Source organism: Homarus americanus, unplaced genomic scaffold, assembly GCF_018991925.1.
Source record: "Homarus americanus isolate GMGI-L3 unplaced genomic scaffold, GMGI_Hamer_2.0 scaffold3974, whole genome shotgun sequence".
Classification (NCBI taxonomy): Eukaryota; Metazoa; Arthropoda; class Malacostraca; order Decapoda; family Nephropidae; genus Homarus; species Homarus americanus.
This window is the reverse complement of record NW_024742697.1, coordinates 1-12,882: the sequence shown is the minus strand read 5'-3', so window position 1 is coordinate 12,882 and position 12,882 is coordinate 1. Positions and strand designations below refer to the sequence as shown.

Below are 12,882 nucleotides of genomic sequence, written 5' to 3'. Positions count from 1 at the left end.
TTCCGAGCGTTCCACCGATTGTTTCTGTTCCAGTCTAGTCCTCGCGTTCTGGCCGTTGTTTCCGTTCCAGTCTGTTCCTTCTGTCGCAGCGGGTGTTTCCCATGCATCAAACAGCCTCTCATTACGTTCCAACACGCGCCCATGAAAAAAAACACGCCGGTCTTATTACTACTAGAAACGGGTTGAGAGAGAGAGAGAGAGAGAGAGAGAGAGACCCGAAATTTCTCCCTTCACCATAAATTCAATTCATTCCTAAGTTCCATCAAACAATTAAGGACAAAAAACTGGCACAAAATAAAAAAATTAAAATAAAAAAATAAATAAAAAAAGGAAAATTCAATGAAAACGTAAATCAAATGAGTTTCTAAATTTCGAGAAAAAAAAATTACCCCCAAAAATATCAGTTGGGAAAAAAATTATTCACGTCACTCTTTAGGGAATAAATTGGTTTTAAATGTACTTTGTGGTGATGATCAGTTTATTTTACTGGTTGATAGCGAGGTGAGGTGCAGAGGAGAGAGGAGAGAGGAGGGAAGGAGTGAAGGAGAAGAGGGGAGGGAGGAGAAGGAAAGGAGGGGAAGGAGTGAAGAGAAGAAAGAAAGGGGAAAAGGAGGAAAGGTTGGAAGAGGAAGGAGTGAAAGAAAAAGAGGGGGAGAAAGAGAAGGAAGGGAGGAGGGAGGGAGGAAGGGAGGGAGGGAGGAAGGAAGGAAGACCAGTGGACCACACGACAGGTAGCACAGGACCGAGAGCAGGTACAGTTGCGGAAATATGTTCCTACACCCCCTGTGGTAACCCGTCTCCAAACGGCACCGTCGCAGTAGTAGTATTACTGTTTATGTCACTTTTTATGAGTAAACGGGTATTGGTGGTGTAACGACGGACGTGATTGGTGGATAAGTCTGCTATAGGTCATACAGGTTGGGTTGGTGACACGGGTGACTGAGCTAAACGCTAAACTTCAACTGTATGATGACGCTGAGGATGATGGTGATGATGACGATGATGCCGATGACGAGCAAATAACACCAACAAATTTGATAATACTACGACGATCACCTACCCAGAGCGCCACTCAGACCATCCGGCACTCAGACCATCCGGCACTCAGACCATCCGACAGTCAGACCATCCGACAGTCAGACCAAATTTGTTTTGGCTTAGTAAACCAACAATAATAATAATACTCGACCTACTTAAAGTATGAGAGACGTGACCAACCTGAAGATGAAACGTATTAAAAAAACAAGAGATTTACAACATTAATGACATGTCCCTGAGGTCAAGATGTCAACACGGGTACAAGTTTAGAGTGGATGGGTTTGAGTGGTGGGTTTGAGTGGGTGTGTGTTTCAAGTGGGAGTAGATTTGAGTGGGCGTTGGCCTCTCATGGGTCGCTGGTCTCGTAACTTACAAATATTAAATTGAAACAGTTTATTTAGCCACAAAAACACAGATACAGAGTGGATAATAATAACAATATCAATATGGCTGAGCCAGTTGAGAACCTGAGCTCTCTTGTAGGCACCTGATATATACTGTACATTTATCTCAAGGAAGTATTATGTAACATTAGGTAACATCTGGAATAGTACAATAGCATGGTGGTGATAAGAACATCTCATAATGTTACCACGGTTATCGCTTCAATATTTATTTATTTTATTTATTTATTATTTTTTAATTTTTTATATATTTTTTATATTATAAGTATTATACTTAAGTTACAGTGGAATCGAAAAAACATAAGTATAATGGGGGAGCAGTACAACATGGGGTGTACAGTATTAAAGTTGAACAAGAGGACAGAGCTGTCAGGATTATGTCTAGTTGGCAAATATGTTTATTGTAATGGTAATTACTTATCTATTTACATGATAATTTCTGATAAAACGTTTTTGATGGTGCAATAAAAGCAGGTACTGTAAATATAGTAGGTGTTACAAGTACAGCACCAACCTCACAGTTACAGAAGTCGTCCTCAAGTTACCTAAGCCGACCTCAAACTCATACCAAAGCCGACCCCTCACTCAAGCCGAGATTTCCCACATGACGTCAAAAAATTTGGCAGAAGAGAGAGCCATCAACCCTGCACCGCCGCTACAAAACGCGATCAGACTCCTGTCCACCACCGCCGCCAGCAGACGCCTGCCCGTCAGCAGACGCCTGCCCGCCACCAGACGCCTGCCCACCACCAAACGCCTGCCCGCCACCGCTGCCACCAGACTCCTGTCCACCACCGCCGCCGCCAAACACATGCCCGCCACAGCCAACATAAGAGGCCTGCCACCACTGCCGCCACCAGATGCCTGCCCTCCACTGCCGCTACCAGACGCCTGCCCACCACCGCCGCCACCAGGCCTGCCGCCACCAGACGCCTGCCCGCCACTGCCGCCACCAGACGCCTGCCCGCCACTGCCCGCCACCAGACGCCTGCCCGCCACCAGACGCCTGCCCGCCACTGCCGCCACCAGACGCCTGCCCGCCACCAGACGCCTGCCCGCCACCAGACGCCTACCACCACTGCCGCCACCAGACGCCTGCCCGCCACCAGACGCCTACCACCACCACTGCCGCCACCAGACTCCTGCCGCCGCCAGACACCTGCCCGCCACCAAAGACACCTGCCCGCCACCAGACACCTGCCCGCCGCCACAAGACGCCTGTCACCACCACCACCGCCACCAAACGCTTGCCCGCCACAGAACCTGCCGCCGCCACAGACGCCTGCCCGCCACAAGACACCTGCCCGCCGCCACAAGACGCCTGTCCACCACCGCCGCCACAAACGCCTGCCCGCCACAAGACGCCTGCCCGCCACAAGACGCCTGCCACCACAAGACACCTGCCAGCCGCCACAAGACGCCTGTCACCACCGCCGCCACAAGACGCCTGTCCCACCACCGCCGCCACAAGACACCTGCCCGCCACCACAAGACGCCTGCCACCACCGCCACCAGACGTCTGCCCGCCACAGACGCCTGCCCGCCGCCACCAGACGCCTGCCCGCCGCCACAGACGCCTGTCCACCACCGCTGCCACCAAACGCCTGCCCGCCACCACAAGACGCCTGTCCACCACCGCCGCCACCAAACGCCTGCCGCCACCACAAGACGCCTGTCCACCACCGCCGCCACAAGACGCCTGTCACCACCGCCGCCACAAACGCCTGCCCGCCACCAGACACCTGCCAACCACAAATGCCTGTCCACCACCGCCGCCACCAAACGCCTGCCCGCCACCCGGCGCCTGTCACCACCGCCGCCACAAACGCCTGCCGCAAACGCCTGCCCGCCACCAGACACCTGCCAGCCACCAAACGCCTGTCCACCACCGCCGCCACCAAATGCCGCCACCAGACGCCTGTCAATACCAGACGCCTGTCCACCACCACCGCCGCCACCAAACGCCTGCTCGCCACCAAACGCCTGTCAGCCACAGGCGCCTGTCCACCACCGCCGCCACCAGACGCCTGCTCGCCACAGACACCTGCCAGCCACCAAACGCCTGCCCGCCACCAGACACCTGCCAGCCACCAAACGCCTGCCGCCACTAGACGCCTGCCACCACCAGACGCCTGCCCGCCACCAGACACCTGCCCGCCACCAAACGCCTGCTCGCCACCGACGCCTGTCCACCACCGCCGCCACCAGACACCTGCCAGCCACAAACGCCTGCCAGCCACCAAACGCCTGCCCGCCACCAGACGCCTGCTCGCCACCAAACGCCTGCCCGCCACCAGACACCTGCCCGCCACCAGACGCCTGCTCGCCACAGACGCCTGCCCGCCACCGAACGCCTGCTCGCCACAAACGCCTGCTCGCCACAGACGCCTGCCGCCACCAGACGCCTGCCGCCACCAGACGCCTGCTCGCCATCAAACGCCTGCTCGCCACCAGACGCCTGCCCGCCACAGACGCCTGCTCGCCGCAACGCCTGCTCGCCACAGACGCCTGCTCGCCACCAGACGCCTGCCCGCCACCAGACGCCTGCCCGCCACCCAGACGCCTGCCCGCCACAGACGCCTGCTGCAGACACCTGCCCGCCACAGACGCCTGCTCGCCACCAGACGCCTGCCCGCCACCAGACGCCTGCTCGCCCGACGCCTGCCGCCACCAAACGCCTGCTCGCCGCAAACGCCTGCTCGCCACCAGACGCCTGCCAGCACCAAACGCCTGCTCGCCACCAGACGCCTGCCCGCCACCAGACGCCTGCCAGCCACCAAACGCCTGTTCGCCACAGACGCCTGCTCGCCACAAACGCCTGCTCGCCACAAACGCCTGCTCGCCACCACGACGCCTGCCCGCCACCAAACGCCTGCCCGCCACCAAACGCCTGCCATACCAGACACCTGCCAGCCACCAAACGCCTGCCACACCAGACGCCTGTCCACCACCGCCGCCACCAGACACCTGCAGGCCACCAAACGCCTGCCCACGCCACCAAACGCCTGTCCACCACCGCCGCCACCAGACGTCTGCTCACCAGCCTGCCACCGCTGCTACCAGACCCCTTACCTGCCACCATCGCCTCCTTCATTTTAATTCTAGATTTCTTAATTGAATTTCAAATTTGAATATATATCCAGAAAGAAAGACGGATGGGAGGGAGGGAGGGAGGGAGGGAGGGAAAGAGGGAGGGGGGGAGGAGGAGGAGGAAGAGGAGGAGGAAGAGGAGGTACTTGAGGCCAGCCTTCAAGTTCCCAGCGTTGGTAAAGAAACAGAGATCCGTCCCGGGTATATTAAACTTAAGACCACTTGATGACCACAACTGAGAGTCTCGAAAGGTCGCAAGTGTATAAATGTACGCAGTTAGTTACGACAGTTTTAAAAAGTCGCAAGTGTACAAGTGAACGTAGCTAATACAACAGCCTTAAAGGGTCTTAACCTACAGTAGCCAAACCTAAGCTAACCAAACAGACCCCAACAAGGCCAAACCAAATCCAACAAAACCTAACCTAACCAAGCCGAACAACAAAACTCAACCCATCATAACCTAACCTAACGAAACCAAACCCAACCCAACCCAACCCAACCTAACCTAACCTAACCCAACCTAACCCAACCTGTTCTGGTAATACTGTAAGAGTGGGATGCTCTTTTTAGTCTTCTGTTAACTAAAATGTCTGTAAATTCTAATCGACTGTTGAATATAAATGTACAGTAAAGTCAGCCTCAGGAATAAGTATACTGTAGCTGACTTTGTTTACAGGTGAGGTACTCCTTCAATACTCACCTCCTACATGTGTCGTCTTCCTCCTCCTCCTCCTCCTCCTCCTCCTCCTCCTCCTCCCTCCTTTCTTCAATCCTCCTCCTCTTCCTCCCACACGTAATGTCTCTCCTCCTCCTCCTTCTTCTTCTCTCCACCCCTCATTTTCCTCCCCTTCTTCTTCCATCCCCCTCATCATCACTCTTCTTCCTCCACCCCTCATCCTCTTCCTCATTTCCCTCACCCTCCTTCCACCCCTTTTATCTCCCTCCTTCTCCTCCTTCTATCTATCACCAAGGCCCTTCAACTTACATCACAGTCTGTCTTCCTCAAGTCCCTCCCAACACACTCCTTCTATGTCAACTTAGGGTCTTCCTCCCCCTCACCGCCCTCCCCCTCCACCCATTTATCAACTCTCCGCCCCAGTCTCCTTCCCTCCTCCTCCTCCTCCTCCTCCACCCTCGCACGTCTTCCGCCCACCTCATTTGACATTCCTCCAGTCTTCCTATATCCTGCCATCTCAGTCTTGCTATCCTGCCACATGAAAAATATACTGTAGTCATATATTGAGGTCTAGATACAGTATATACATATAATCACATTAATAGATTCACATATAATTACATATAGATACACATACAGTCATACGATGAAATGTCATAGTCACATATATGGATTCACATACAGTGACGGATGGAATCACAGTTACATAATTATAGAGTCACATATAGAATCACATGAAATGACATACTGTTACACATATGAAATCACACATATACTCATCACCCTCTTCAGCTTAATCTCTCATCTATCCATCTTAACACCTGTCAATCTCCATCATCAACCCGCTAATTATATTCAACTTCGATCAACCAACTGCCTTAATTACAACCAATAAATTCAAACTGTAATCTATTAATATATTCTGTTATCTTAAAGTTAGGTGGCATATATTAGGCCGCAGGATGACGGGGAGGGCGGAGGATGGGGAAGGGGGGGGAGATAAAGAATCGGAAGGGAAGAAAAGGAGGAGGGAGGAGGAGGGGGGGAGGAGGAGGATGAGGGGTGGTGATTGATTAGCCCAAATAGTTATCACACAGGTAATACACAGTTAAATAATCAGGTGTTAATTACTAGCACAGGTACGTTAGTGACTATTCAAATGGGCCCCCAATTCCAATGGGTTCGAAACCCCAGCTAACCCATTAAACCAGTGCCCAGTTTTAATAGGCACCGAACCAAATGTGCCAGAGGGGTTGAGTTGGGTAACAATTAGTGAATATTAAGACAACGTGGTGCTGATAATTGATCATTAGGGCTATTAATGATTACAGTCAGGTACACACAGGTCATTATGAGGCCAGGTAAACAGGGTTCATTATGAGGCCAGATTAACAGGCATCATTATGAGGCCAGGTAAACATAGGTCATTATGAGGCCAGGTAAACACAGGTCATTATGAGGCCAGATAAACATAGGTCATTATGAGGTCAGGTAAACACAGGTCATTATGAGGCCAGATAAACAGATTACTATGAGGCCAGGTAAACATAGGTCATTATGAGGCCAGGTAAACACAGGTCATTATGAGGCCAGGTAAACACAGGCTATTATAAGGCCAGGTAAACACAAGTCATTATGAGGCCAGATAAACATAGGTCATTATGAGGTCAGGTGATCCATCTTGGGTGGGGAGCAAGAGACGTGTCATCATTCTGACTTATTACATGCTAAATGATGCACCTCTCTCTCTCTCTCTCTCTCTCTCTCTCTCTCTCACTTGCCTAAATGGTGTCAGTGGCGGTAGTAACACTTGAAATGTGAGATTAAAAACTACTGTCACCTCACGTCTACCGCATCTCAGCTTGGTGGTTCCGAATGGTTAGTTGAGGTGAGGTGAGATGAGGATGCGGGCCAGTAGGAATAGGGTTTCTTAAAACTGGGCCCGTCCAATAAGGTAGGGGAGGAGGTGGGGCTCAGTGCATGACAGCTGGGTATGTTCGGTACACACGCTGATGACAGGTTCACGCCCTTATGACAGGTGCAAGCCTTTACGACAGGTACACGCCTTTATGACGGGTACACACCCTTACGACAGGTACACGCCCTTATGATAGGTGCACGCCTTTATGACAGGCACAATCCCTTGTGACAAGTACACGCCCTTATGACAGGTACACGCCTTTGTGACAGGTACACGCCCGTATGACAGGTACACGCCTTTGTGACAGGTACACGCCTTTATAATATCCCGGGTGGAGTTACCGTGAGGGTGGGCGATGATGTGGGCGAAGGAGTTGGGTGTTTAGGTGTGAGAGAGAGAGAGAGAGAGAGAATATTAATCATCAATCACAATGGGCGAGTGGGTGGGCACCAAGACCACCCGCGTAGTGATGAGCGAGGCAGTAGGCGTTAGTGGGCGTCACAGTGGGTGGCAGAGTGGGCGTGCGGGCGGTGGTGGTGGGCGTACATCAAGGCGCGGCGGTGTACCACAAGGACATGGTGGGAGACGCCACACCTGCCCACCTGATGCTAATATCCTGACACACACCTTAGGGGAGGGGAGAGAAGGGGAGAGGAGGGACGAAGGAGGAGAGGGGAGAGGAGGGGACGGGGAGGGGAGAGGGGGAGAGGAGGGGACGGGAGGAGGAAAAGGGCAGTGAGGAGGAGAGAGGGAAAGGAGAAAAGAGGAGGAGAGGGAAGAGGAAAGAAGAGGAGGAGAGGGATAAAGAGATAGGAGGGGAGGGAAGGAGGGGATGGAAGGAAAAGAGGAAAGGCACGGAGAGAAGATGGGAGAGAGAGGAAGAGAGAAGATGGGAGTGGGATAGAGAGGGGGAGGTGGGCGGGAAGGAGGAAGGAAGAGAGGCAGAGGAGAAAGAATGGAAGGTACCTGAAGGTGCGTCGCAAGAGAGGGAGAAGGGAGGAGAAACAAGAGAGAGAGAGAGAGAGAGAGAGAGAGAGAGAGAGAGATTGTGTGTGTATGCGTGTGTGTGTGTGTGTATGTATTTCTGCTTGCCGCTAAGGGAGGACAAATCCCTTGCCTCGCCACAACAAAAACCAAGAGGCCGTAACTCAGGACAATAAACGCGGAAAATGCTGGTTATCGAAGTCTTCACCGATCCTGTTGTGATGCGTCCACACACCGAGTCTACTTAAAATACACGGTTATTTCTTCCAGTTACTGTATACACAATTTACCTGACGAAGGAAAGAAAGAAAGAAAGAAAGAAAGAAAGAAAGAATGTATTCGTTTAGTCCTCCTCCAAGAAAATCGAGGAACTACTGAGGTGGTTACTTCAACAAGGTCGTCTTTCACCGCATCAAGTCTTGGCCTTTCAATATACGTGGTCACTCTAACCTCTCTCTCTCTCTCTCTCTCTCTCTCTCTCTCTCTCTCTCTCTCTCTCTCTCTCTCTACCAGTACTATTTCACTCTTTGACGACGATGGGTTAATCCGTTAAGAACACAGGTAAAACTAGCCTCAAGCTTCACCACAGTGTATCCCTCTGGAACCACGCCATCTCTCCTCCCTACAATCCTTGTTCTGTCTTCCTCCTTGCTCTCTTTCTTTCCCTCTCTCTTTCTTTCCCTCTCTCTTTTCTTATCTGTTTACCTCTCCTTGAATTTCTCTCCTTTTTACTTTCCTGCTCTCGCTTCCTTCCTTTTTCCTCTCCTTCTCTCCTAGCTACTATCCCTTCATTTCGTTCCCTCTCTCTCTCTCTCTCTCTCCTTCCTCCCTAACTCTCTCCCTTGTTTCCTGCCTCCATACTCCTCACCCCTCTCTTCTTCCCTCCCTGTCTCTATTCATCTTCCTCCCTCTATCCTTTACTGCTGTTATCCCCTTTCCTTCACTCCCTAACCATCCTTCTACCTACCAACCGCCTTACCTCCTTCCCTCCCTCCCTTCCTCTATCTTATTCTCCCTCCCTTCCTCTACCTTATTCTCCCTCCCTTCCTCTACTTTATTCTCCCTCCCTTCCTCTACCTTATTCCCTCCCTCCCTTCCCTCTCTACCTTATTCTCCCTCCCTCCCTCTGCCTTATTCCTCCCTCCCTTCCTCTACCTTTTATTCTCCCTCCCTTCCTCTACTTTATTCTCCCTCCCTTCCTCTACCTTATTCTCCCTCCCTTTCTCTACCTTATTCTCCCTCCCTCCCTCTACCTTATTCTCCCTCCCTTCCTCTACCTTATTCTCCCTTCCTATCCACTCATCTATAAACTTACCTCCATCTATCTCCCTCCCTCCCCCACCTTTCTCCCTTACTCCCTCCCTGCTTCTATCCATCTTCGACTCTCCCTCCCTCCCTCTACCACTCTACTTCCCATCTACTTACGTTCATCTACTTACCTCTTGGGGAAGTAGGCCTATTTCATTTTGTAATTAAGTATTATTGGATCACATCGCTCGACTACTGATATGACAGCCACTTGTGCCGCTCTTGTGGTGTGTGGCAAAGGGAGAGAGAGAGATGGGAAGGAGGGAGGAGTGATGGGAAGGATGGGAAGGGAGGGAGGGAGGATGGGAGGAGGGAGTGATGGGAAGGAGGGAGGAAAGGGGGAGGGAGGGAAGGAGGAGGGAGGGAAGGAGGGAGAGGGAGGAAGGGGAGGGATGGGAAGGAAGGGAGGAGGGAAGGGAAGGGGGGAGGGAGGGAAGGAGGGAGAAAAGGAAGGAAATAGGAAGGAAAGGAAAAAAGTTAAGTGTTATAATGATAGAAAAAAGGAATAATGAGAGAGAAATATTAATATAATTCTGCCCAACAATCAATACATCCTCTCTCTCTCTCTCTCTACTGAACACACACACTAAGGCCACAGAAGTCTCAAAAACAACCCGGAGGAGGAGGAGGAAGGGAGGAGGAGGGGGAGGAGGAGGAGGAGGGAGGAGGAGGAAGGGAGGAGGAGGAAGGGGAGGAGGAGGAGGAGAGGTAGACAGATTGACAATAGGTGGAAAATTGACGCGTCTATTCCCGGCTGGCTGGAGGTGTTGACAGGACGAGAAGCGAACAGTGGGAGAAACACAATAGTGATCGAGATTGATGGTTGATTCAGGAGATTGAGAGGAGGGAAGTGTATTGTGTAAAGGATTGTGGGCTGAGCTGGGGGTGGGTGGGTGGGTGGGTGGGTGGGTGGGTGGGTGGGTGGTGGGCTGGCTGCATGGGGTGTGGATGGGGTAAGTGAGGTGAAGGTGGTGTTGGTGTGGTTGGTATGGGTGGGAGGGGGGGTATGGGTAGGAGAGGGGAGGGGTGTTGAGGGAAGTGGGGGTGAGAAGGGGTAGGTATTGTGGGGTGGGGTGGGTGGGGTGGGTGGGTGGGTGGGGTGGGGTGGGGTGGTGGGTGGGGTGGAGGGGGTGGGGTGGGGTGGGGGGTGGGTGGGGTGGGATGGTGGGTGGGTGGGTGGGGTTATGGGGGTGGGGTGGGTGGGTGTGGGTGGATGGGCAATGTGATCATATTGATATTGAAACAGTTTATTTAGCCAGAAAAAACACAGATACAGAGTGGATAATAATAACAATATTAACATGGCTGAACCAATTGAAAGCCTGAGCTCTCTTAATGGCACCTGATATATACTATACATTTACTGTATCTCGAGGAATTATTATTTAATATATAACATTCATTATCATCTGCCATCTGGATTTGGTGGAACAAAGGGACAGACACAGCCAGGATAATGTCTTAGCGGCAAATATATAATTACTACAATGGTAATTTCTATCAGAGGGGTAATATATGATAAAATGGTTTTAGTACAGAAGAAGTAAAAGTATTGAAATAAGTGTTAACAAAATATTAATACTTATAATTTATGAGATGATATAAGTACCTCAAGTGTAGTTAGGTCGATAAGTAAGTACATCAGAGTCACGTGTGTTTGGGTCGATAAATAAGTACCGCAGATGTGTTTGGGTCGATAAATAAGTACCGCAGATGTGTTTGGGTCGATAAATAAGTACCGCAGATGTGTTTGGGTCGATAAATAAGTACCGCAGATGTGTTTGGGTCGATAAAAGGCCCCATGTGTGTTTGGGTCGATAAATAAGTACCGCAGATGTATTTGGGTCGATAAATAAGTACCGCAGATGTGTTTGGGTCGATAAATAAGTACCGCAGATGTGTTTGGGTCGATAAATATACCCCATGTGTGTTTAGGTCGATAAATAAGTACCGCAGATGTATTTGGGTCGATAAATAAGTACCGCAGATGTGTTTGGGTCGATAAATAAGTACCGCAGATGTGTTTGGGTCGATAAATAAGTACCGAGATGTGTTTGGGTCGATAATAAGTACCGCAGATGTGTTTGGGTCGATAAATAAGTAACTCATGTGTTTAGGTCGATAAATAAGTACGCAGATGTATTTGGGTCGATAAATAAGTACCGCAGATGTGTTTGGGTCGATAAATAAATACCGCAGATGTGTTTGGTCGATAAATAAGTACCGAGATGTGTTTGGGTGATAAATAAGTACCGCAGATGTGTTTGGGTCGATAAATAAGTACCGAGATGTGTTTGGGTCGATAAATAAGTACCGCAGATGTATTTGGGTCGATAAATAAGTACCGCGATGTTTGGGTCGATAAATAAGTACTCGCAGATGTGTTTGGGTCGATAAATAAGTACCGCAGATGTGTTTGGGTCGATAAATAAGTACCGCAGATGTGTTTGGGTCGATAAATAAGTACCGCAGATGTGTTTCTAAATGATAACAGTACCCATGTGTGTTTGGGTCGATAAATAAATGGCCCATGTGTTTGGGTCGATAAATAATGGCCCATGTGTTTGGGTCGATAAATAAACGAAGTGAGCCCAGTCTTTGCTCGGTGGTGTGGGGGTAAGTAGTTCCACACCTTCACACCATTATATTTTAGTGATATTCGGGATTGAGAGAGCGCAAGGGGTGAGGTGTAAGTAGGTCTGGGTTTCTTTAAGTTGTACACTCTCACCAAAATCTTCTCGAACGCTATAAGCACTATGTAATCTGAAAAATGAATGGAGAATCTGAAACCATTCCCAGATGACCCGCCCCATTCTGCTTAATCTCACAATCCATCGTGTCCAGGTGAAGGAGAAGTTTTTGTTGTGAGTGTACCTCTGGTTATTACGGAACTGGAAATAATTATGTTCAACCGATTAACAGATTTATAAACAAATAGAGCACAACAGTAAGTGTTAATATCCTCAAATTTAACATTTTCAACTTCGTTTATTGTTCGTCTGTGTGATCAATTTTTTTTTCAAGTAGGTCACTGTCCGCATCTCTCTCTCTCTCTCTCTCTCTCCTTCTATACTCCCTCTAACCTTACAATTTCCCCCTCTCTTCTGCCTAGTCCATAGCTTCCCCTCCCCTCACCTCCTCCTCGAGTACTCTCCAGGTCTTCCCTCTTCTACCTAATACCATTTGCTCATTTCCTTCTTCCTAATGCCTCAACTCATGTTCCATTTTCCTCTACATTCCCCTCTTTACATGTCCCCCTCCCTTTATTGCTGTCCGCTTTCTCTTGCTTCTTCCTTTATCATTCATATTGGCCTCTCTCTCTCTCTCTCTCTCTCTCTCTCTCACACACACACGAGACACAGTCGTCAAGTCATTATCAAGATGAACAGACGTCACAACAACTGATCCATTAGCCCGTCACGCCCCACCTACCTGAGACACAACCAACAGGTACACACCCA

The 12,882-nt window shown here is 50.3% G+C and overlaps 1 protein-coding gene across 1 annotated transcript; it reads left to right on the top strand.

The window, feature by feature from the left end:
• Positions 1 to 2,046: 2,046 nt before the first annotated feature.
• On the top strand, positions 2,047 to 4,560 carry LOC121876984 (extensin-like). The gene has a single exon (XM_042382565.1). The coding sequence runs from the start codon at positions 2,047 to 2,049 to the stop codon at positions 4,558 to 4,560; it is 2,514 nt and encodes an 837-aa protein (XP_042238499.1).
• Positions 4,561 to 12,882: the final 8,322 nt, after the last annotated feature.

Coding starts and splice junctions, on each gene's coding strand:
- LOC121876984 (XM_042382565.1), top strand. CDS start 2,047: ATGACGTCAAAAAATTTGGCAGAAGAGAGAGCCATCAACCCTGCACCG.